Here is a 24,636-nt window from a genome sequence, read left to right as displayed (position 1 = left end):
TCAAGCAACTCACTCTATCGAATACAAGCCGCAACCCGCTCTTCCCTTCGGTTTCGTCTCAAGTACTGATCCACAGCCCATTATCTTTCTTTCTCTTCGTTTGTTTTAGATGCATTAATATAAATGTAATTCTTGCTCCGTTTAATATTTAATGCACCAACGCTTAGCCAAAAAAAGAAAAAAAAACTTCCTTCAGATAAAGAAAAACATATTGAACTTGGCCTGTTGGCCTACTTGTTTCATGACGTACGACTTCTTAAGGTTTACAAAACAAAATTCGTGTTTTTAAAAAATGTCAAGTTCAAACGACATGACATGACAAAGGTTAAGAGGAGCTACCCTTTTGGTTAGCTTTTCTTTTTTTTATGAAAAAAAAATCTTATTGCTATTTATTTATAATCTCCGTTGAATTTATTTATTTAGTTTATTAACCTGGTAACAATCATGTTTTTACTCTCCGACAATATGAAAATGAAAGTTCGTGAACCACAACACAACAAACGACATCGAAATTAACCCCGAGATATTCGTTATCCTAAAGTTCAAATACAGGAGCATTTAATTTTCTTCCCCGTAGGCAGGAAGGAGTAACGTCATTTCCGATAAAACAAACAATACTTTCCTAAAAGCAAAAAAATACTGATACTCTCTCTCTCTCTCTCTCTCTCTCTCGGCGTCATCAAAAGCTCCAGATCTTTTCACTATCCTCTCTACTGTTCGTTTTCTATTCGTTTGTTGGTTTCTCCAAAAACGAAAATTCCGAGAAAATTCATAACCATTTTACCAAGAAACCTTTTTACTTTCCGAAGCTCAATTTCGCCAAAGAAAGTGGGGGGGGGGGGGGGGGGGGGGGGGGAGGGAGAGATCTGAGCTCTGATCTTCTTCAAACCTCATTAAATATTATCTGATTCACCTGGTTGGCTTGATGGGTTTTACCAAGAGGACCAGTTTTTCTTTGTTTAATGTTTTGTCTCTGAGTTACACACACATATATAATATATATATATATATATATTTATTATCTTGAAATGTATATAATATATATACATGGTATCTGTAGTTATATATATATATATATATATATATATATTATCTTGAAATGTGCTTAGTGATTTTCTGTGACAATTCAAATCCTAAAGAATAAGTCTAATAAGAGACATGAAAAAGTCGTTGAGAAGTATTATTAGGAACAGTTGAAATATCTTATTGCTCAATCTATAAGACTGGCTATTTGTCTTAACATGGTATCTGTAGTTCTTATTATTATTATTATCTTCTTTTGTTTATTCCTAAGCTCGATCCTTATTTTTATATCAGGTTATATTTTGGGAAGGTTGCATCACCGTAAACCTAGTGAACTTGGTCCGCATAGTAAGGCCAACACATGTCTACAATGAGTAAAAGGAAGCTTGGCTTCTCACTTGTACAACAGTAAGCAACTTCTCTAGATCATATATTTAATTTGTTTTGTTCAGTAAACGAATGCAATGTCGAACTATTGATTAATGGCCACTAACCTCTATTATTGTCTTCACTCTTCAATGTTTATTTTTTGAAACTCAAGAATTTGATGAGCTTTCATACGAATAATTTAGATGTGCATCCTTGATACACAGGTGAAAACCACATGAACCGTTAGCTGGGATTTGAGAGGAGTTTATGGATTCGGGGCTTTGCTTTTTCAGCTTATAGCTGCCAGAAACCCTCAACAAGGTCTAATGGAATACGTTTGATCCTCTATATCCACATTGTTTCTATGAATAAATTACATATAGGGACAACGTTTTGTTTTGATGGAACATAGGCGGCCATGAATGCAGAGGAGAAGGTTGTGGACTCAAGATTAAATGGGAGATTTGATTTACAAGAGGTGATTGAAGTTACAGCTTTTGCTTATAGATGCATCTCTCGTGCACCCAGGAAACGTCCGAACATGAGGGATGTTGTGGAGGTGTTTTAACACGAGTCTTTAATGTGAGATATTCAAGAAAACGTCAGAATAAGAAGTCTGCCTCCCCTTCTCCACTTCCTCCGACGGTGGAGTCCAGTGGTGAGCAGACTGGAAATAAATTATCAGTTCGGTCGGAAAATCATAGGAGAGATAACTCCATGGACAGTACACTTGAAGAACCGAAATGTGTGTTTAAGATTATAATTATGATAATATTTATTTAGTTATTTTTGGGTGGGTTTTAGGATATACCCTGATGTTATGTAACTGGAATTTGGTTAACAGAACCTTGTCTATATATTTAAGAATAGGAGATAAATATTTTCCTCAACTAAAAGTATATAAGAAATTGACCCGCTTTATTTATTAAGGAAGATTTTTTTATATTAAAGTTAAAAAAAGCATTTTTTTAATATTAAAACAAACATTTAAATCTGTGCGAGACATTAGTTGTTTTCCAAATTATGATTGGATAATAAAATAATGTTTGGCTCAGTCTTTTTCTATATCAGTTTAATAGCTTCCGGAGTGAATGAAGCCACAAGCTGACAAGAGACACCTGTTGATCAGAAGAGCACGGGTATTTCAAAATAGTGGCTAAGCTTGTGTACATAAACAACGATGGCTCAGTTGGTTTAAGTCCTTTTTACTTCGACCAGGCTTTCTAATTTTTATGCCATTTTAGTTCGGGCCTAATGTTCATAATTTTTTCTTGACTTTCTTCACTTAGTTTTGATCAAGCACATTAACAATAATAGTTTAATTTTTTTTCTTTTTTGCCTTTTTAATTATCAAAACTTCTAAAATCTAAATTTAAGTTGACTTTTATTTAAAAAATCTGACAGTTTACATTATTGATATACTTTAATATATTATATTTATTTCTTAAAATTAAAATACGCTAAATCTAAAATTTTAGATTTTAATATATTAAAAAAAAACTTTAAATTTAAATATTAATTTAACTAAGATGAGGATGCACATCACGATATGTTAATATAGTTTTTGAAATAGGTTCAAAGGTTAGTTTACATTTCTTTTTATGTTTAAATTTAAATTTATGTATTTTTGAACATAGTCGATCTTAAATTTTACAAGGCTAAAAACAAAAAAAGATGACGATTTTTTTCTTGAAAAAAATGAAAAATGTATTTTACTAGTTTTGTACTGGGATTCACCCAAACTAAAACCTTTTTTCTTGAATTGATACCACTAGACTAAGGTAGTATTTAACACATTTATAGCCGAAATATGTTCATAAATAAATTAGCTGGAAGCACAAGTTTCTTTGGTTTGATCAAATGACAGCTTTGAATTTTTTCAATATATTGAAATTGTTTTTTCTCGTATTTTCCTTTTAAATGGTTTTGGAGGAATTGTGTTTTTTCTTTTTTTTTTTGATAAAATGAATTGTGTTTTCTACCTGTTTTATTTCCAAGTGTACGCCGTTTTTCCTCCAACATTATTAACCCATCCAAGTTTATGTTCTCACATAAATTCTGGATGATCACAAGAGTATAGAGAGTATACAGAAAGCATGTGATAGACCGCGATGCAGGTAATCATAACCCCTGAAATTCATCCCGGGAAACAAAAAGTCCACTGCGACGGAGAATAATAAACGATCCCAAAAGATAAATGCATCCAATCATGATAAGCCCAAGACAGAAACATAAATTTCATGTTTCGATCATTATATTGATTTTATATTATCATATACGCTTTCTTTTATTGCAGAGATATTTTTTGACTAAACTTTATTGCACAGAGATATTTTCATCAACATTTTTACACATTTCATTTCACAATGTGATTGTCAAATGTGAATGTCAATAGCGAAAAATTGACAGAAATGATTATGTTTTTACATATTATGAAATAATAAATATATATTAAAAAATCAAAAATAAGTAACTTTAAATATATAATTAAATGGTGCAAACATATAAATCAATTTTATTAATCCAAACAATATTTTTTTCTATTTGATAGGATGTATAATTAAATTAAAATAATATTTACATACATGATATATTTTTAATATCAACGTCTATTAAAAAATATTTTCTACTCATATAGTTTTTTTTTTTATCATTTCTTTCTTTTATAGTGATAACAAAATTCTCATTATGGGATTAATAGTTTTAGTAATTTATAATTAAAAAAAATTAAATTGTCAATATTTGTTCAAAGCTTTTATCAAAAACATTTGTTCAAAGTAAATTTTGATATTAAAATATTTTTGTATTATAAAAATAAATAAATATATATATATATATCTTTTAATCTCAATAATTAATTAAATTGGATTTTTTACTTATATGATTTTGTAATCATTTTTATTTTGTCAAAAAAATATTTAAATCGTGGATCAAATTTGAATGTGAGACTTTTAATAATTTTAGTAATTTATAGTTATTTTTAAAAATTTAAAATATAGCATATACCGAAAAATCTAAATTTTTATCATATGGTTAATGTGGTTGTTTAATTTATTTTAATAGTTTAATATTAAACAAATATAATAGAAGATGTACTAATTTTTATCAAATCTTTATTATTCAAAATTATTAATTGTCATATATACTTTAGCCATATTAGGCAATTCCGTAATTTTTATTTAAGGAAATAATAAAAACCATTAATAATTAATTTATAGTTAGTTTAATAAAAAACTTATCATATAATTAGATAAACCAACCTATTTCTCTAATGATTATAAAAATCATTTTAGTGATGACACGTGGCTACAAAAAAAGTTGTAATATTTGTCAATTAATATATAGGGGATTTGACGCTTTATTATTTCTTAAGCAAAACGAAACATTTTACACCACTAATTCAAAAAAATAACTTTCCTCAAATCTTTATTATACATACAGTCAATGGTTATCATAGTTTAGTTTGATTGTTGTCAAAAAAAAAACAGTCAATGGTCATCGCACCAAAATAAATGTCTGATATGAATGTATCCATTATTCAATCCGTATCATACTTCCTTTTGTGAAAAGATGATTAAAGATATGATACCAAAATTACTAAAGTCTATCTTATTATCTTTATTATGCACCCAAAAGAAAATACTACAACTCAGTCAAGATCTCAAATCAAACACAACCTGAGGAAGAATCTTCTTTATGTGAGTATCTATCTTTATTAGTTGATCCTTTGTGTATATGATATTAACATGAAGGTGAGCGTATACGTAATTGCATATTTAAAAAGAGAATCTCAAGAACGGTTACATAAACACACGGTCCACACAAACTTATAACATTACGTTTATCTTATTTTTTTCCATAGCAGAGAGACAAATCATTGTGTTTTTGAAGACCAATGAGAGACATGACAGAGATAAGATCGGAACTTGAGTCGGAATCTGATTCTTACGCCAACGATGAAATAAGTATAGTTCCGCAAGTGGAGTTAACCGTACCTAAAACCGATGATCCAGATGCACCGACGGTTACATTCAGGATGTGGGTTTTGGGCATAGCCGCATGTGTCCTCTTGTCATTTGTCAACCAGTTCTTTTGGTACAGAACCAATCCTTTGACCATCTCATCTGTGTCCGCTCAGATTGCTGTTGTTCCCATTGGTCATCTCATGGCTAAGGTTCTTCCGACAAGGAGATTTTTCCAAGGGACGAGGTGGTCTTTCACGATGAATCCTGGTCCGTTTAGTACCAAAGAACATGTTCTTATAACTGTGTTCCCAAAGTCATGCTCTGGAGCTGTTTACGCTAGTCATATTCTTAGTGCTGTCAAGCTTTTTTACAAGAGAAGGCTTGATTTCTTACCTGCTTTACTTATTATGATCACAACTCAGGTAAAATATTGATAGTTTTTATTATAATTAAATTTCTAGGTTTAATGATTTGTGAAAAGAAAAAAAACTCAAAGTTGTTATTCTGTACTTACCATGCAAGGTGTTGGGATTTGGCTGGGCTGGTTTGTATAGAAAACATTTAGTTGAGCCTGGTGAGATATGGTGGCCAAGCAATCTCGTTCAAGTATCTCTCTTCAGGTAACCATACCGGTTACTTCTAAATGTTTTCATGTCTTATATATTACAGGGTCTTGTTATAGGCACAGTCGGATGAAACATTCACCTTAAGTTAACCGAAAATTTAAAGAGTTTTCATGAAAAGGAATTACAAAGAAGTTCCTCTATGGGGGGCTTTCTTGGCTTGTTTAATAGCTATCTTCTTCACTCCTCTCGTTGGCGTGATCAAGGCCACTACTAACTAGGTTTGAAGAGAGAAACACATACATATTAAACCGGTTGTGATGATTAAACCGGGTTTTGTTTTGTTGTAGGCTCCGGGTTTGAATATTATCACGGAATACATCATTGGGTATGCTTATCCAGACAGACCTGTTGCTAACATATGCTTCAAGACTTACGGATACATAAGCATGTCTCAATCTTTGACTTTCCGTGCTGATTTAAAGCTTGGAGCTTACATAAAGATCGAATCTAGAATTTTTTTTGTAGGGGGTGCATACCTTAAAAAATATAAATAAAATGAAAAATTTACAATTAAATGTGAGACATCAATGGGTGCACATAGCTGAATCTTTATGAATTTACATACTAAATTTAAGAAATTTGATACTTCTATGGGTGCACGTGCCCCCTTAGCTATGGCCTTGCCTTCGCCCCATGTTTATGGCAGAGGTTAGTCTTATGTATCTTGTATTCTTACTAGAACTGTAGCCATAAACCAATCCAATCCCACCTTATTTATCTTGGCCTTGGCCCTGAGTCCATCCACCTACAATGGACTGAGTCAAACCCTAAACCCTCTCCTTTAGACTTTTTATACCGGATCAATAAATTGACTCGTGGAAATTTTGGAGACTATATATAGACAATTCAGTAAGAGTTCTAATTTAAAAAAATAAACAAATTGTTAACATGTGTATATATATCTATTTACCTTTTAAACTTTGATGTCTAAGGCTGTTTCACTTGACTATGCGACTGGCTCGTTATTTACAAACCGGGCCATGCACTTTATTCTTCTTACTAGCGAGTAGCTTAAATCTCTCAAAAACATAACGTTTTGACTAATTTATTGCTGTCGTTTTCACAGGTTGTGGGAACATTAGTAGCAGTTTTAGTTTACGCATCGACAGCTTGGTGGCTAATGGCCGAGATCCCAAACCTCTGCGACACATCTCTCCTTCCACCAGGAAGTCAATGGACATGCCCAACCGATCGAGTCTTCTTTGACGCATCAGTAATTTTGGGGACTTGTAGGACCAAGAAGAATGTTTGGTGATCTTGGAAACATAAACTGGTTCTTCCTTGGAGGTGCAGTAGCTCCAGCTTTGGTCTACTTAGCCACAAGAATCTTTCCAAAGAAGAAATGGATCTCAAACATTCACATGCCAGTTCTGATTGGAGCCACGGCTATAATGCCACCAGCTACTGCGGTTAACTTCACGAGCTGGCTTGTTATGGTGTTTGTGTCTGGACATTTCGTGTTCAAGTACAAAAGAGAATGGTGGCAGAGATACAACTATGTTCTGTCTGGAGGAATGGATGCAGGAACTGGGTTTATGTCTGTGCTTTTGTTTCTTGCGTTGCAACGTAGTGATGATATTATGCTTGGTTGGTGGGAAAACTCCGGTGAAGGTTTTCGTGCTGCTAAATGTCCAACTGCTAGAGGTGTGATAGTTCATGGTTGTCCTGTTTTCTAGACCATATATGTTTGTTCTTAAGAGCAGTTCAAATTAATAGTCTTTTTCTTTCTAACATATAAAAACTTTTACTAGTTAAAATGTTGAGATGAAAATGTTTTTAAATCTTTATAGATAGACAAAATGTACTTTCACATAAATATATTTATATAAATTTAATTATAAAATATTTGAAACATGAATAAATAAATTTCATGTTTATATGTTCCTTAAAGTATTTTAGATCAACACAATATACATAAATTTACATCACATGTTTCAAAATAACTGTTGTATTAAAATAATTTTCAGATGTTTAAAACTGATTAAAGTCACTGTGAGTTTTCGATTTTTCTCTTGTACTATTGTAGAAACTAGAAACCATTGCTTCTAGTATAGAGCCTGGATGTTTGAAATCATTGCTCAAGTTGGACATCAGGCTAGGAAATAGAAATAAAGTAAGATACTTATGGTCGTTGGTGGTTTCTTCTCATGCAATCACAAATTACCAACAAATATATTTTGACTTTTGATGGATAGTTCGCCAAGGTGTTCACCACTAGCTGGGTCTTTATTTATGTATGTGTAGTGTAAAAAATTGACCAAAAAATAAATGTCTAAAGCAATCAACAATCTTGTTGTATATAATCAGGAGAATGTCACGCCTTGCTCTTACATGCTGCATTCACTTCAGAGCTTCCTCTGTTGCGGCGCCATGTAATCAGAGCTCTGTCTTCCTCTTTGGACATTCTTCTTTAACCCCTGAGATTGAGCCATAGGAGTCATAGCCACATACATGGAGCTTGGAGATGATGAAACTGCGACTTTGCCTGCTGCTGCTGAAGCTGAACCTGCTACCATTTTCTGCGCACCTTCCCTCACTTGAATGTAGTCGTCCTCTATCATGAATAACTGCAAGCCAAACACAAGTTTAACAGTTTTTTCTTTTAAAATGGTTTGGGGGAATTGGGATGAGACAGACCTCGAGATGGCTAGCAACAAAATCTTCCAGCTTCCCGTACTTCTTCCTGTAATCATGCCAGTGTAGAGGAGCTAGCATTTTGCCCAAACGATTGGGAAGCTGCAAATGACGACGTATTAAACAGTAGATGTTACGAGCAAGACCATTTCCATATTCAATTGTTCACTCTAATTGTGGTTAAGATTCTCACCGTTGAACTGATTCTGATTCTTCCACCAGCTGGTATAGTGCGAACGATGCAAGCCAAAAGCGACCTTTCATCTAGAAGAGCACTCTCCAAGTTCCTCTCAGTTTTACCAGATGAGACTAGAGTAATGGATCCAATACCATTTGGTTCACCAGGTGAAACCTGACCATTAACCTCCTAGGGAAAGAGATCAAACCGAAAACAGATTCAGAACATTTGTTTTTCCTTATACCCACAAGCAAATAATTTTTTTCTAGACAATAGGAGCGTACCTCACTCAGGTCTCTGATTTAGGGCAATGGAATCTAGCCTTAACGCATCACGGAACTGTGAAGAATTGTCTTGAAAGTTATTCTCTGACGTATTGGATCCATTGCCAGATTCCACCACCTGTTAAGAGGTAACTCTCTTATGATATAGTATCGTTTTGAACAATACCAAGAGCATCCCCTACCTGTTCATTCACAGAGGATGATGGTGTTGTTGATCCGAATTGACTAGTTTGAACATCCAGATACCCTTGTCCATTGGCAGGCGCACTTGGTGTTCACTCTTCGCATCAGAACTTACCAAGCTATACACACCTTGAGATAGATGCACATGATTCTGCTTAGGCATCTCTGAACTAGCTGGTACAGCCTGCGAAGAAACCATGAAAGTGTATGCTGTAACTAACTGTTAATTAAGCTGAAACTAAAATATGCCTTCTTTAATCTCACACCCTTTGCTGGAGGGAGTAACACTGATTGTGAAACTTGAGGTGAAAGGCCCCGAGGCTGAAGAATCATAGAAAAAAGACGAGTACAGTTATGATACGATCCATTTCAAGTGCTTTAGCATGGATTGTTTTAAATTGTCAAAAACACAAGCCATCAGACGGAAATATGATGTGGGGCATGAAAGATTTAGCATTCTTCACAATGAAATTAAGTGAGGAATATACAAGTGAAGCAATTGAATATTCAACTATTCCACTTTTGCTTAACAATTTTGGCATCTAACGCCCAAAAATGTACCTTGATTTGGTTGTTTGTTGATAATCTGGGAGGCACCGTTCCACCTCCTTGTTTTACATTGCCAAGCTCATGCTGAAGCTGTCTTTGGCAACCAAGCCAGAGCTGGTTATAGTGCTCAGTACGTTCTCGCAGCTCAGCCTGCAAGGAGTGATTTGTAGATGATTGTAAAGCATCCATCTCTTGGACACACATAGTTTGCTAGTATTTTTAATTGTTAGTTTTTTTAACATTTTAAAATACAAAAGGCGACAAAATTTAGTAATCAAACTATTCTCTAACCAAAATACTCCTTAGAATTGGTATAAACATATGTATATGATATAACACCATAGCTTTGATTTGTGAATCCAATAAAATTAAGGCATGTGATGGTACTGCTACACGATCGATGGGAAGAAGATTCGGACAGCGAACCAGCTTTGGTTCTACGTTCACTTAATCACTTTAATGAAGAGCAGAAGAGGCTGCTTCCGATGTGATTATCTCTTCTTCTTTTTTTTTTTTTTTTTGAACTGAGATTATCTCTTCTTCTTACGCAATTTAAACGGGATCAGTGAAAACTACGACAAGAGAAGATAATAAAAAAACTATAATTTGGTGCTTGCGTAAACTCATAAGATGATTCAACTAAAATAGTAATAAAAAGCCATAGGACAGTCGTTTCATACTTTCCTTCAAACAATATGGGATTAAGGTTCTTGAGATGCCATAGCACGTATTCTAATTAATGGAGAGTTTTCATCCACATGAAACTCTCAGCTTGTATATATATAAATATAATTATAATGGATATTTCAAATTCATAAGAATCTCACACTAAAATATCTCAAATGAGATATTACTAAATATTTTGGTATAAATTTCTTTACAGTTTTAACATATTTAACATAGTAATTTATAACATTTAATATTTTATCATGTTTAAAAAATTTATGCTGGAAACCCTCAATAAAACTCTTAGATGCTGTATTTTGATTATATTTAGTTGTTGTGACTAGGGTTTCGTGTATTTGAATAAACCGAATGGATGCAGTCTAAAAGCTCGACTTGTTTTTAAAATATGCTACAAAAGATATAGAAAAAGTTGAATCTGTAGGATTAACAAAAAAATTGTTTAATATTTTGTATACCTATAGAAAGGAAAAGTCGAAAATATTTGAACTTAACCTGTATAGAAGGCACTCGTACTTGTCAGACTAACGGTAGTACTACTCTAGTACGTTTTGTCAATCAAACGTTCAGCCAAAAATATTTCCAAAGTTTTTTTTTGCACTGAATGTTGTGAATGAATAGTGATATTAGTTGTTCAGTTCTATACTATTTTTTTGTCGGCAAGTTCTATACTTATCGTTGTTCCGTATAAGCTGAGGATAAAACAGCCAGCCAGCGGTCACACACACAAAGCCCACGGTAAGCAACCGTGACACAATTGGTCTCACTCTCAGCCGCCCCACAAAAGTCTTCTTTTTAACCAACACTTCAACCACCGTGCAAACTACATGTAACACAAAGAACCATGCGACCTCTCCCGTAGGAGTTTCCCGGGTTAAGTAGACGTAGAGTACCTCATGCGACACACCAGAGGCTATGGACGTCGCCAAACTCCCATGATCGTAGCCCACTCGGAATTTACAAAGTATTGACATATTTTCCTCACCGGACTATAAACGCTACGGAGGAGATCTGAGATAATAAGATTCCATCGACGACCCAAAAAGTCTTGAAGAGAGGTGGCTAGGTACGGTTCGTTGAACTGTGGTTGGAGGTCCAGAGACCAAGAATGACGGTGACAATATATTTGAGGAGGGGTTAATATCTTCTCATGCATTAAGTATAAATTGAGAGGATAGAAACCTAGTAGTAGAATCAAAGGGAGATATTGTTTGTAATGATGATAAATATGTAACACCACAATATAGATTACCACTTTAATGATGAAAAACCATTTGGGAAATGAGGTAGGGTTTTAGGGTTTTGTTGATGTTTAATGGGTAAGCAAGTGAAGGCAATGAATTGGGCGAGATTTGGGGGAAGTGAGAAAAGAGGGCCTTGATCGAAGGAGAAGAGAATGAGTTTGAAATTTGCAACGGATAGAAAAAAAAAGCTGTGTACAAGCAGAAAGTTGAAGATGAGATAAATAGAGGAAGAACAAAGAACATAGCACAAACGGGAAGAACAGAGTGTAATCGGAAAACGCCGGCTTTGATTCTAGTTGATAAGAAGTAGCAGTAAGCTACTGAGCTTATTGCTGAAACCCATACTTTGATTAAGTTCTTGAATTCTTCCTCCATGTCTCTGATTTATTTTGTTTTTCCAGTTGCCGAGTTTTTAAAGTTGTTGTTACTTCGATAACAAGCAACTGGAACTAAACTAAGGCATGTGATTTTCCAGGTAGAAAATGAAAAAAAAGGATAACAGGCCAGTTTTTGCTTCTATATTAATCCAAGACACGTTTAGACTTGTAACGCACATTTATGTTTGACATCTACTAAAGTACGTAGCTTCAGTATAAAATTAAAAATTGTGTTATAGACTTATAGTCTAATTCTTTAAAAGTTATTTAGAGATAAGCTCTCTCTTAGGATATGGATTGGCTTAGAGAAAGCCTGATTTGATAAGAATCAGGCTTACAACTTTGCGTATAAATATTTTGTTATGTGAATTAATAAACAACTCATTTCCATTATCAACGAAATGATCTATCTAATTTACATTTGAATAATTTCTTATACTTGTTCATGGTATTAACCAAATCTTTTGCTGATACAAATTTGTATATTCAGTTATTTTTTTTTTCTTCTCCTTTTTGCAAACCCCCTTTATGATGATGCTTAGTCATAGCTGCACCAATCCCAGAGTCGTTTTAAAGCGTGAAATTTTCTTATTTCGTTCTAAATGAATTGATTGTGTTATCTAGTAACAATCACATAAAATAAGTACTACTAACAATAGAGTTTGTCCTTCAAGAACAGAGTTGATGGCTAAGTTTTTTTTGGATAAATCGTAATAAAAAGTGACAAGTTTTCATTGGGGAAGAGTTGAAACAAATATTGTCAAAACAAGTAGCATCTCCTTGCAATATAATGGTGATAACAAGTTGATCCAAGATAAAACTCAAAAAATATCACCTAAAAGTTTCACATCAACAACGATGATGAGTTTTCACATGTCAACAAAAGTCTTGACATCCTTGAGCAACTGAAGTTGCTCTCTCCTGTCTTTGTTGGCCAAATAATCAGTCACAAACTCAGTGATGTTGGGCTTGATCCCTCTGATCTCCAAAAACCTGTGAAAGGCTTTCTGCAAATTCTCATCCAAGTCCCTGCCAAAAACACCAAAAACCCAGTCACACATCCAATCTCATAAATATATATATATATATATATAGAGAGAGCACTGTGAACACTTACACAAAATCAGGTCCTTCGTAGGGATACCAAAATTTTTTTATTTTTTTTGCTAAAAAGGGATACGAAAGTTCTTGGGGTTGTCTGACGTATATAGCATGAATCACAATCTCGTCAATGTAAGCATTGGCTAGAAACTCAAGACAGGGAGCATAATCATGTTTGGACACATTGATGACCATAGAGATACCAATTAGTACTTCAGCTTGAGGATCGTTTGGTTCTTCTTTTTTTCCTTCGTCAAACGGCGCACTAGGGTCAATTTCGACAAGAATGGTTTCATTCTCAAACTTCCTAGTCAGAAAGAAAACCCGTTCCCCTGGGGTATCAATGATGCGGAAAGGAAACCCTTCTGGCAACTGTTAAATTCATATTCATAATGAAAGAGGATAGCAACCATTTGTTACTCTTAGATACGTTAGAATATTGTGTATAGTATATTCTTTAAAGTCTAGCATAATATCCCTGATATCGAATGCTTCATCATAATACGTGAATAATATACTGAACATTTCAAGGGAAAATCATTTGCTATCACATAAAACCATTCAAACACATGAGACAGAGGTAATGTATATCGAACTCACCTTGTCTTCCTCTTCCCCATCGTCAGGAGTCTCTTCGTTAACAACGGCGCTTTCGATTTGAGATTCGAGGACGCTAACCAGATTCTCTTGGGCGGTGATAGCACTTAGCTTCGAACCCCTCGAGAGTGAAATCAGCGATGATGCGCGGCTGAACTGAGGGCTACCACCACCAAGAGTCACTCTCTGGGCACCAGTTTGGAGACTCAACGGAGGTCTAACCGCACGGAAGGGAAGAGTGGCCACTGTAGACGAAGCTCCACAAAATAACGACATTGCTCTTCTAGGGTTTGTGTGATGAAATGAGGGCTGCGCTACTGGAAGATGGAAGGGGTTTTATTTAGAAAAATAAGTTCAATGATATATTTCGCAAAATAATAGTATACATGATAAATGGATAGCAAGCACAATTAGCAATAAGTTGGCTTAAAGCGGCCCATTAAGTAGTTGGGGGCAGTCATTAATATCTTTATTTCCCTCTCTGAGTTTCAAAACCCCTTCGATCTTCCTCTAGCGAGCGCAGCCCTCATTTCTTGGCACAAACCCTAGAAGAATCCTCCGGCGGCAATGTCTTTATTTTGTGGAGCTTCGTCTACAGTGGCCACTCTTCCCTTCCGTGCGGTTAGATCTCGGGTGACTCTCCAAACTGGTGCCCAGAGAGTGACTCTTGGTGGTGGTAGCCCTCAGTTCAGCCGCGCATCATCGCTGATTTCACTCTCGAGGGGTTCGAAGCTAAGTGCTATCACCGCCGACGAGAATCTGGTTAGCGTCCTCGAATCTCAAATCGAAAGCGCCGTTGTTAAGGAGGCTCCTGAGGAAGACGAGGTAACTTCTATATACATTCCCTATCTCTCTCTCTCATGTGTTTGTATGGTTCTGTGAATATGAAGTTTTGAATTTGTCAATGTAACAGTTCCCAGAATGGTTTCCTTTCTACATCGTTGATGCCGACAAGGATCGAGTTGTGTATCTGGTGAGGAAGTTTGAGAATGAAACCATTTATGTCCGGATTGAACTTTCTCGTTCGTTAGGGGACGACAAAGAAAAAGAAGAGCCAAAGGATCCTCAACCTGAAGTACTAACTGGTATCCCTATCTTCATCAGTGTGATCAAAGATGACGATGGTCCCTCTCTTGAGTTTATAGCCAACGCTTACGTCCATGAGATTGTGATTGATGCTGTATACGTTGAATCACCCCTTGAACTTACGTGGCGCTACAAAGGACCTGACTTTGCGTATGTTTTGATTTACTGCTCTCTTTATACATATATATATGTCTATGAGATTTGATATGGTTATGTGACTGGTTTTTTTTTTTTTTTTTTTTGCAGTGACTTGGATGAGAATTTACAGAAGGCTTACCACAGGTTTTTGGAGATCAGAGGGATCAAGCCAAACATCACTGAGTTTATGGCTGATTATATGGCCGACAAAGCCGGCAGAGAGCGTCTACATTGGCTCAATGATGTCAAGTCCTTTCTTGACATGTGAAACTTTTAGGTTTTGTTTCAACTCTTCCAATGAAAACTTGTCACTTTTCATTAGGATTTATCCAGAAAAAACCTAGCCATTAATTTTGTTCTTGAAAGACAAATTCTATTATTAGTAATACTTATATTTTTATATGTGATTGTTTTTAGTTAACACAATCAATTCATTTAAAACGAAATAAGAAACTTTTGACGCTTTAAAACGACTCTGGGATTGGAGAGAGAAGAAGTAACGCCTCTCAAGTCTCAAAGGCATATTGTGTCTAAAAAAAACAGTTGAGGCATGAAGAGAATTGAGAAAACAGGGGACTGCTACTCTTTTGTTTCTTCCGTCACAAGTCAAGACATGAAGTGAATGGAGGAGTCAGAGGACTTCCCCATTTCCGACCCTTTTGATTCTTTGACTTTAAAAAGCGCCTCTCAGTCTCCAGTGATGGCGATGGCAGTAAGCCAATAACGCCAGGTTTCAGTTTAGGGTTTAGTTATATTGTTTATATCAATATTTTTTTCTAGTTGTAGTTTTGAAAATTTGGTGGAATCTCTTGAACTGGTTGCTTGTAGAGAATACCCACATCCAAGACACCTTTGCTTGAATTCTCCCTTTCGATCAATTCCTAATGCAACTCATTGTCATCTGGTAATTAATTGTCTCTTTATCTTTAAAGGATTTATGGAAAAAGAGTATTAAATGAGTTAACTTGGTGCTCAAGTCTCCTATACAACTGTCTAAACTTCCCTTTAGATACGGCAAGTAGTGTACTATGTAGTATGTAGATCAGCATGAATGTATGCAGTGCTGCTGTTGCGTTGGCGATAAGCCTGCTCCTTGTGCACAATGGATATCTTCGCATTGCAAGGCGTCATCAGTAGACTCTATGGAGCCAAAGTCACCGACCCTTGAGAATGAGAGCTTTTTCTGTTCTGATTACGATCATCTTTTTGTTGACAGTTCTCCTTTGCCTCACATCTTTGAATGATCAACATAGCTTTGGAAGACTATATGGATTGACATTTTAATATGTTGTGATTAATTTGTTTGAGTAGGGGGCACTTATATATATATATTTATAGCATTTGTTAAAGAAAATTTTAAAATTAGTTGGGGGCACGTGCCCCGTACGTCATACACTCCGTCCGTATACTTCGGTAAAAAGGGTTATATATGTTCGGTGAACACGAGTCTACTTCAAAGTTTGTAAAATGGGTAAAGATAGAACAATCTTATATGCCTAAAGGCTTAAGCATTTTTGCCACATATCAGTCTCAAATAACATATATATTAATGGAGGACTGTTTTCTAGTTTACATAGCTTTGTTCCAAACAAATAAATACACAAAAACACAATATGTTGATGACAAGCACTTAGGCAGATGATTGGCAGCAACCATGATTAAACGTCCCGAACGATAACATACAACGATAACATACGTACACAATAATAGTTAGACCTAGACATGGGAGCATGTTTATTTATAAATATCATCATGAAGGGAGTTTTGTTTTGCAGATCTTGCGCAGCTCAATAAGGTAAAAAACACCAAAGGCCATGGAAACAACTTTGATGCAGGCTTTCAAGCCCTGGTGTTTATGTAATTTGTATGTTTGGTTCTATCGATTCATCCTTTTGAATCATATTGGTTTTTTATCAATTCATAACTGAAATTTAGTATGTTATATCTCGAAAATAAATTAAAAAAAACTTAAATTCTATTTTTTAATAAGATCAACTCTGAATTAAGAAAAAAAACACTTGATGTAATCAATAATTAAAGATAATATACCTTTAAGCACTGACATGATGGTAACGCTATAAATGTTTTTTTGAACATAACGGTGTAAAAAAGAACATAACGCTATAAATATTTCTCAAGAAAAAAAAATCATAAAGCTAGAAATGTATTTAACTTGCGGCTTATAATTTTGTTTAATTTTTAATGTACTTTCAAAGTCAACTCTTTTTGTTACGGAAATTTGTTTAATGTTCTTATAAAAGTAATGGAAAAAGCATACCACAAATGAGTAAATAAATTTTATAAAAACCAAAAATGAGCAAAGACAACCGCTCCGTTGCATGGTTTAAGAATATTATTGCATTATTTGAAACAACTGCTACGTACTTCTTCTCAAGCTAAAGTAACTCATTGAAGTTTTGTACCTTGAGTAGGTTCTCCAAAGTCTCAACAAATTTATCAGTGTAACCGGTTAATAATCCAGGACTAACCACAAGCTCTTTCAACTTGGAGTGGTTCTTCCTCACCTGACTCCCAATCTCACTATCTTTGTCCATCACAGAGTTGACCGCAACACTCAAATTCTCCTTGGAGAACCATCCTGTTTCTTCTCTTTGCACTTCAACCGCAACCTCGAGTTCATCAGTCAACAATCTCGTGTTGAGAACTTGATCAGCCAAATATGGAATCAAGACTATCTGGCAATCACTCATTAGAGACTCCCACATCGAACCGAATCCACAATGGCTCACAAAGCAGCCTACTGATGGATGAGCCAATATCAACGGTTGCTGCACCCATTCTCCCCAAACTACTCCACGACCTTTTACCCTCTCCTCGAATCCTTCTGGTAAGGCTTCTTGAATAGTCTTTGCACCTCTTGGTGGCGTTAGCGCTACAAAAAACGGCAAACCAGTGAGCTCCATTCCTAAGCATAGCTCTTGGAATTGGTCGTTCTCCAGAGTGATTTGGCTGCCAAGTGCACAATACACTACAGATCCTGGTCCAAACCAGCTCAACCAATGATTCCATTTGTCTTCAAGTGGTTGACTTCTGTCTAGCTCAGGAAGCATTGGACCCGTCAAGAGAACATTCTTCTTGTACTGACTCCCTATATAGTCGCAAAACATACCTTCAATTTCTTCACACGTCCTAACCGAAATGAAATCACAATTCGTAAGACTTGTGGTAAACCGATCGTAAAACCTCTTGTAGTAAACAGAGAATGACGACATGGCGTGAGCATCATGTGCGCGGAACAACAACTTATATGAAGGATAGCCAGGTGGAGGAACTCCGAATCCACCACCAGGGACAAGGTCATGAGCTATACATGTTGCTGATATCACGTTGTACATCATACTCTTTACTCCATGCTCCTTTGCCACTTCTGGAACCCAGTAAGCATAATCGAACAAGATCAGGTCCGGTCTCGAAGCACGAACCGCGACTTCGACTTGATCGCGTGTACGATCTATGGCTACGATCAAGAACTTCCACAACGTGATGGGGATGTCCGAGGGAGTCTCGGCGCCAGCAGGAAGACCATCAACATGAGGAATGGTAATAGGATGTAAGACGATGCTGTCTGGGAACAGGTTAAGAGGTTCTAATTGTTTTTTAGCTTTCGTAGGCAGCAAGAAAGTAACCCTGTGACCTTTCTCAGCTAACTTGTTGGCTAGATGCAAGTATGGAGTAAAGTGACCAAAAGCGAACCATGGGAACATAAGAGCGTGGAGCTTTTGTCCCATTTTTCTTCACTTATTGAAACAAGCAAAACACAAAAAAATTTAAACTCTTCAAAGAGAGCCAAAATTAAGAAGAAAAATGTGTTTCATACCTCTTGAAATAGGATCTACATGATTTCATACCTCTTAAGATTATTGGACTATGGATTTTGAGGAGTTGTGGAGTGTTTTAATTTTAGTGGGATTTATTGAAGTTTTGAAGTTATTTGAGTGATTTTAGTTAAAGTTTAAAAATTAAAATAAAATCTATAGATGATTTGGTAAACTATTTTCTAAAAAATTTGGAGTTATTAGGTGATTTGCTACTAGTCTTTCTATCAATGGATTTATTTTTGCCACCCATATCCTCTAATCAACCTCGTTACTCATAAATATTACATGAATTATATTACAAGATTTTAATTACGTGTAGCTTAAAATCCGAAACAAGAAACTTCTCTTCTTCCACAACGCAGACACCAAGCGCTAACTTAGGTGATGCAGCTCCCACAACTGATTCATCTCATACCAAAACTCCTTCTCCCCAAGCTAACACTCTTAAGTGCTTCACCGCGAGTGCTGAGCCATCAGGGAGAACCGCCTTATATGTTGTTCCTGTTCTAGTTGCAACGATAATGTTCTCAGAGCTGAAACCATTAGTTGCAGCCATAACCCATCAAGTCCCCAAGCTTAACCTTAACCAAAGGCTTCTGAATCGAAGAGACTTGCGCTAGCAAATGGCTACAAAGTCTCTGCGCTAAGCTACTAACTCCTTTGTTTAAACTACTTCTCTTTCTCGTATAGTAATACCACCAAACACACCAGCTGCAATAACCGATTCTCAGACAGAACCAAAGGGTTCACGAACCTACACTCACCTAAACTACGAGTAATCTCACCGTTCAGTTCATTATTCGACAGATCAAGAGACATCAAGAACGGTTACCAAGTGGCAAGTACATAGCTTTGGAGGGATGTTACCAGAGAATCGATTGCTAGATAGATCGAGCTTCTGTAAGCTACCACAGTACTGAAGAGACTCTGGGATCCGACCAGATAAACCCATGTCTGGAAGCTCGAGATTGATGACTATGTTCTCTTGATTGTTCTAACAAGACGCGCCGACGAAGTTTCAGTGGAACCCGAGAGTTGTGTTTGCGAAGTTTCATGATTTGAGAACTCCCTTAGGGTCGGTGAGAGCGGTCTGGATTCCTCCTAGGCATCTTATGTCATCTTCATCAGCAGCCATGGTGGGAGAAAAGCAGAGGAAGAAGATGATGAACAGAGTAGTGATGATTGAAAAAGGAAGAAGCTTTATGGGGTTTGAGATGATCTCCATGGATGAAGTGATCAGAGGTCTTCTGGGTCTGGATTGAAATCAAAGTTTTGTCCATGCCAATGAAGTTGCAGAGATGGATGTTGTTTTATTTTGATTTTGAAGTCTCTCCAAATAACACATGTAGAGGTAAGAGTTTTATTGGGATACTTTTTAACTAGAATGAATTCAAAGTATTCCGAAATCACATTCATAACTTTTTTTTTTGAAATAATAAGTTTTGTAAATGGTTAATTGAATAACAGGAGATTTGTAAGTGTTTGTAATGATTTTACATAAATTTCATGTTGAATAACAGGTGATTTTAAAATAATTTTTAAAAGTCTTAGTTGAATAACATGAGATTTTAAAACAACTCTGAAGCCTTTTAAAATCATAGCTTCAATACACCCCCTACATCTACATGATTTCATACCCCTTAAGATTAATTATCTACAAAAGTAATGCTAATTAAAATAGTATCTATATGATTTCATACCCTTATTTTATGAAATCATGTTGATACAACTCAATTTTTTATTATCCTATTAAAATAGTATCTACATGATTTCATACCTTTTAAGATTATATCTATATAATTTCGTATATGAGTATGTGTGAATATGATAAATATGTGTTTGTATGTATAAGACAAAATATATAAATAATTAAACAGAATTTTTCTATTAAAAATAAAATAGTTGTATAAAAATCTAAAAGAAATAAAATAATTAATTTCCTTTTTAAAAATCTAAATAAAATAAAAATATAAAAGTAATTTTATTTTTCTTAAAATTAACTAACTTTACTTTTAAATAATTTTTAATAGAAAAACACCATGACTATTGAAATAGAAATACTAATCAAAATTGATGTAATTAAAGAGATCATTTTTACTAAAATAAGTCATCAATATATATTGGAAAATCAAAGATCTAATGTGAAATAATATTTTCATTCTTTTATGTGTTAGTGATAACATCAAATAAAACTCGTACAAAGCACGGATCCATATCTAGTATGATAATAACTCATATCTTCATCAAAGTCAATATATTCAAATATAGCATTAAATAATACAATAATAAAAATATAACAAATTTCAAAAATTTCCAAATACCATAAATTTTTAAATATTATTTAATTCTACTTTTTATAATAATACATTTTTACTAACAACTTCTTCAAAATTTTATGTATTTTTTAAAAATATAAAATTTTATATTAATACCATTAGTTTCTTTTTGATATCTAAAAATCTTAGAAATACTATTTAGTTTTACTTTTTGATTATTATAAAATCTTATATCAATTTTTTATTCTTAATTTTATACAATGATTTAATATATTTTAACGAAAAGATATAAATATATATATATATATATATATATATATATTATAACTTAAAATATATATATACATATATATTTTCAAATATGAACTTTAAATCAATAAAATTGTTTATTGGGGAAATTTTGAAACTTTATTGATGTATTTAATGAAGGAAGTAAAACACCTAGATCAATATATATTTACATATATATATATATATACAATCTATGTTTAGAGAATGCATAACCAAAAAATAATAATAAACTAGCCCAAAATTCTTACTGAGAATTGGGAGAAACGTGATGGAATATAATTTTTTCACCTCAGTTTATATCACATTTTGTATCACTCTGGGTATGTTGTTTCTCATAAAATGGTTCTTAGAACTTCTTCTTGGGGGTGATGGTGGTGGTAAGCAGCTCCCTCCATGCCCGCCTGGAATTCCGATGATCGGAAACTTAGTGGGAATGCTCAGGAACAGACCAACTACCAAGTGGATAGTTCGTGTGATGAACGATATGAAGACGGATATAGCTTGCTTCCGCTTCGGTCGTGTTCATGTCATTGCCATAACGTCTGATGAGATTGCCCGTGAAGTCGTCAAGGAAAAAGACTCGGTGTTTGCAGACAGGCCGGACTCTTACTCCGCCGAATACATAAGTTGCGGGTAACTATATTTCATAATAGAGATATTTATCCACCACTTATAATATGAATTACCTATGTTCATCGTTTGAAAATTAAAATAGCCGTTTGATGTCCAAAAAGAAAATGGGTAACCTACTTCTTCCATAAAACTGTATACATGTGAAGTGATTAAGTTTTGCCTAAACATTAGGTACAAGGGGGTGGTGTTCGATGAGTACGGCGAGAGACAAATGAAGATGAAGAAAGTGATGACGTCCGAGTTAATGTCCACAAAGGCTTTAGACTTATTACGCGACGTTAGAAACTTGGAATCCGACAACCTCCTCGCATATGTTCTTAACCTATACAAGAAAGGTGGGTTAGTGAACGTAAGGGATATCGTATGCACCCACACTCACAGTGTGAAGATGAGACTCTTGTTTGGTCGAAAGCATTTCAAGGAAACGACAAAGGATGGGAGCCTCGGTCCGATGGAGAAAGAACACCTTGACGCCATTTTCAAGGCTCTTGATTGTTTCTTTAGCTTTTACATAGCTGATTACTACTCTTTATTTAGAGGATGGAATCTTCAAGGAGAGGAGGTTGTGTTAAGAGAAGCCGTTGATGTTATCGCTAAGTACAACAAAATGATTATTGATGAGAAGATAGACTTGTGGAGAAAAAACTGCGATGCAAACAAGAACGTGCCCAAGGATTGGCTAGATATCCTCTTCACTCTCAAAGATGATAAGGGCAAGCCGCTGCTTACGCCAGAAGAAATCACACATCTTTCCATTGTTCGTGTTAAAAATCTACTCATTATTGCTAATTTAAATTGTATATATTGTTGATAAGTTCTTTTTCTTGCTGGCAGGATCTTGATGTAGTGGGCATTGATAATGCAGTGAATGTAATAGAGTGGACATTAGCGGAAATGTTGAACCAAAGAGAGATTCTTGAACAAGCAGTGGAAGAGATTGATAGGGTTGTGGGAAAAGATAGACTTGTTCAAGAATCAGATGTACCAAAGCTAAATTACGTCAAAGCGTGTATCAGAGAAACTCTTAGACTTCACCCTACCAACCCTTTCCTCGTCCCTCACATGGCTCGTCAAGACACAACTCTCGCTGGCTATTTCGTCCCAAAAGGTATATATGTATATATCTCTTTTATTTTTCTAAAATTAATTAGGAAAATTGGATGTACATATCCATTATAAAGATGTTTTCGCAAACCTAATTGTATCTATCTTTCTGCTTTTCTTCAGTAAATTGCCTTTAAATTAAATAACCTTTTTGTTCCAACATATAGAAAGAACAATTTTGTTATATCTCCTAATTATAATTGTTACTTTTTTGCTTAAAATACCATGATAATTTCTAATAAAAATTTCTTTATTTTTCATATCCTTTTTATTTTTATATAAATAAATAGGAAAACTGGAGGTATCCATTAAAAACCCCATGTTTTCTCAAACTAATTTTCTCTATCGTTTAACTTTTTTTTTTGTTTTTCCAGTAAATTGCCCTTTCACTACAAGAAAACGTATCTTTACCGAGGAAGTTTAACGAGGAAAACTATTCCTCGTAAAAAAACGTTGATTTTGCGAGGAAATTACGTTGAGAAAGAAAAGCATCGTTATTTCGTCGTAAGGTAACGACAAAAAAAATTCGTCGTAAAGACGATGTAAACTGACGTGGCTTTTACGAGGAAATAATTTTTCCTCGTAAAAGCCACGTAAATTTCGCGAGTGCTTTACGACGAAATATTTTACGTGTACTTAACGAGGAAATTTTGAATCCACCAACTTGGTAGGTGGCTCACGTTTTTTTTTTGGCCATACAATTAATTTTCGTCGTAATTTCATAGTAAAATTACAACTACCAGATTCGAAATTTTCTATAAATATGGATGTTGGAACATCATTTTAAACACACCAACAACAAAAAACGTGAAAGAAAAAAAAATGGCTGGCTCTGGGACTATTTACGAGTTGCGGAATTGGATGTATATGCATAGAGATGCTAACGGGAGAGTGACGAAAGAATACCTTGCGGGGCTGGAGACATTTATGCACCAAGCAGATTCAACACCGCTCGCCCAAGAAAGTGGTAAGATGTTCTGTCCTTGTCGGAAATGCAACAATTCGAAATTGGCAAACCGTGAAAATGTTTGGAAGCATTTAATAAATAGAGGTTTCACGCCAAATTACTATATCTGGTTTCAACATGGGGAAGGTTATAATTATGATCAGAATGAAGCTAGTAGTAGTAATAGCAATTTTCAGGAAGAACCGGTTAATCATCATTTGCATAATGAACATAGTTACCATCAGGAGGAGATGGTAGATTATGATAGGGTTCATGATATGGTAGCTGATGCATTCGTAGCTCATGATGAAGATGAAGAACCTAATATAGATGCAAAAAAGTTTTACGGAATGTTAAACGCGGCGAATCAACCACTTTACAGTGGTTGTAGAGAAGGTCTCTCTAAATTGTCGTTGGCTGCTAGAATGATGAATATTAAAACTGATCACAATCTACCTGAAAGTTGCATGAACGAATGGGCGGACTTGTTTAAAGAGTATTTGCCGGAA

The 24,636-nt window shown here is 34.9% G+C and overlaps 5 protein-coding genes and 2 pseudogenes across 5 annotated transcripts; 3 read left to right on the top strand and 4 right to left on the bottom strand.

Annotated features, from left to right (window-relative positions):
* The first annotated feature begins 4,750 nt into the window (after nt 1-4,750).
* Nucleotides 4,751-8,270, top strand: LOC106441689 (annotated as a pseudogene).
* A 3-nt stretch (nt 8,271-8,273) lies between these two features.
* LOC125591246 lies at nt 8,274-10,000 on the bottom strand. The gene is made up of 6 exons (XM_048765087.1): nt 9,824-10,000; nt 9,512-9,583; nt 9,378-9,446; nt 8,811-8,984; nt 8,621-8,719; nt 8,274-8,550 (listed from the first exon to the last, which is right to left on the bottom strand). Exons 1-6 carry the CDS (start codon nt 9,998-10,000, stop codon nt 8,329-8,331), a joined length of 813 nt encoding a protein of 270 aa, XP_048621044.1. The 3' UTR covers nt 8,274-8,328.
* A 424-nt stretch (nt 10,001-10,424) lies between these two features.
* Nucleotides 10,425-12,663, bottom strand: LOC125601500 (annotated as a pseudogene).
* Nucleotides 12,664-12,827: 164 nt separating this feature from the next.
* LOC106443319 (uncharacterized protein At2g39795, mitochondrial-like) lies at nt 12,828-14,173 on the bottom strand. The gene is made up of 3 exons (XM_013884889.3): nt 13,818-14,173; nt 13,234-13,589; nt 12,828-13,145 (listed from the first exon to the last, which is right to left on the bottom strand). The coding sequence occupies exons 1-3, from the start codon at nt 14,088-14,090 to the stop codon at nt 12,986-12,988; spliced, it is 789 nt and encodes a 262-aa protein (XP_013740343.1). The 5' UTR covers nt 14,091-14,173; the 3' UTR covers nt 12,828-12,985.
* BNAA03G12110D (uncharacterized protein At2g39795, mitochondrial) lies at nt 14,164-15,445 on the top strand. The gene is made up of 3 exons (XM_013884890.3): nt 14,164-14,639; nt 14,728-15,050; nt 15,147-15,445. The coding sequence occupies exons 1-3, from the start codon at nt 14,382-14,384 to the stop codon at nt 15,304-15,306; spliced, it is 741 nt and encodes a 246-aa protein (XP_013740344.1). The 5' UTR covers nt 14,164-14,381; the 3' UTR covers nt 15,307-15,445.
* A 177-nt stretch (nt 15,446-15,622) lies between these two features.
* On the bottom strand, nt 15,623-20,039 carry LOC106441614 (UDP-glycosyltransferase 79B9-like). The gene has a single exon (XM_048773643.1). It carries the CDS (start codon nt 18,785-18,787, stop codon nt 17,435-17,437), a length of 1,353 nt encoding a protein of 450 aa, XP_048629600.1. The 5' UTR covers nt 18,788-20,039; the 3' UTR covers nt 15,623-17,434.
* On the top strand, nt 20,011-23,605 carry LOC106441615 (dihomomethionine N-hydroxylase-like). Its single transcript, XM_048765083.1, has 5 exons — nt 20,011-20,128; nt 21,795-22,077; nt 22,249-22,834; nt 22,912-23,185; nt 23,556-23,605. The coding sequence occupies exons 1-5, from the start codon at nt 20,011-20,013 to the stop codon at nt 23,603-23,605; spliced, it is 1,311 nt and encodes a 436-aa protein (XP_048621040.1).
* The last annotated feature ends 1,031 nt before the right edge of the window (nt 23,606-24,636 follow it).

Source organism: Brassica napus, chromosome A3 (assembly GCF_020379485.1).
Source record: "Brassica napus cultivar Da-Ae chromosome A3, Da-Ae, whole genome shotgun sequence".
NCBI lineage: Eukaryota > Viridiplantae > Streptophyta > Magnoliopsida > Brassicales > Brassicaceae > Brassica > Brassica napus.
Note: the sequence above shows the minus strand (reverse complement) of the source record. Positions and strands in the feature narration are given on the sequence as shown.

Bases quoted from the DNA above. Each gene is read 5' to 3' on its own strand.
- LOC106443319 (XM_013884889.3), bottom strand. From the start codon at position 14,090: ATGTCGTTATTTTGTGGAGCTTCGTCTACAGTGGCCACTCTTCCCTTC. The intron at 13,590-13,817 runs GTGAGTTCGATA...TGAATTTAACAG, and splicing joins ATGGGGAAGAGGAAGACAAG to TTGCCAGAAGGGTTTCCTTT. The intron at 13,146-13,233 runs GTAAGTGTTCAC...TGTTTTTGGCAG, and splicing joins TACGAAGGACCTGATTTTGT to GGACTTGGATGAGAATTTGC.
- LOC106441615 (XM_048765083.1), top strand. From the start codon at position 20,011: ATGGTGGGAGAAAAGCAGAGGAAGAAGATGATGAACAGAGTAGTGATG. The intron at 22,078-22,248 runs GTAACTATATTT...CCTAAACATTAG, and splicing joins GCCGAATACATAAGTTGCGG to GTACAAGGGGGTGGTGTTCG. The intron at 23,186-23,555 runs GTATATATGTAT...TTGTTTTTCCAG, and splicing joins TGGCTATTTCGTCCCAAAAG to TAAATTGCCCTTTCACTACA.
- LOC106441614 (XM_048773643.1), bottom strand. From the start codon at position 18,787: ATGGGACAAAAGCTCCACGCTCTTATGTTCCCATGGTTCGCTTTTGGT.
- LOC125591246 (XM_048765087.1), bottom strand. From the start codon at position 10,000: ATGGATGCTTTACAATCATCTACAAATCACTCCTTGCAGGCTGAGCTG. The intron at 9,584-9,823 runs GTACATTTTTGG...ATGATTCTTCAG, and splicing joins CAACAAACAACCAAATCAAG to CCTCGGGGCCTTTCACCTCA. The intron at 8,720-8,810 runs GTGAGAATCTTA...CGTCATTTGCAG, and splicing joins GAATCAGAATCAGTTCAACG to CTTCCCAATCGTTTGGGCAA.
- BNAA03G12110D (XM_013884890.3), top strand. From the start codon at position 14,382: ATGTCTTTATTTTGTGGAGCTTCGTCTACAGTGGCCACTCTTCCCTTC. The intron at 14,640-14,727 runs GTAACTTCTATA...TCAATGTAACAG, and splicing joins AGGCTCCTGAGGAAGACGAG to TTCCCAGAATGGTTTCCTTT. The intron at 15,051-15,146 runs GTATGTTTTGAT...TTTTTTTTGCAG, and splicing joins TACAAAGGACCTGACTTTGC to TGACTTGGATGAGAATTTAC.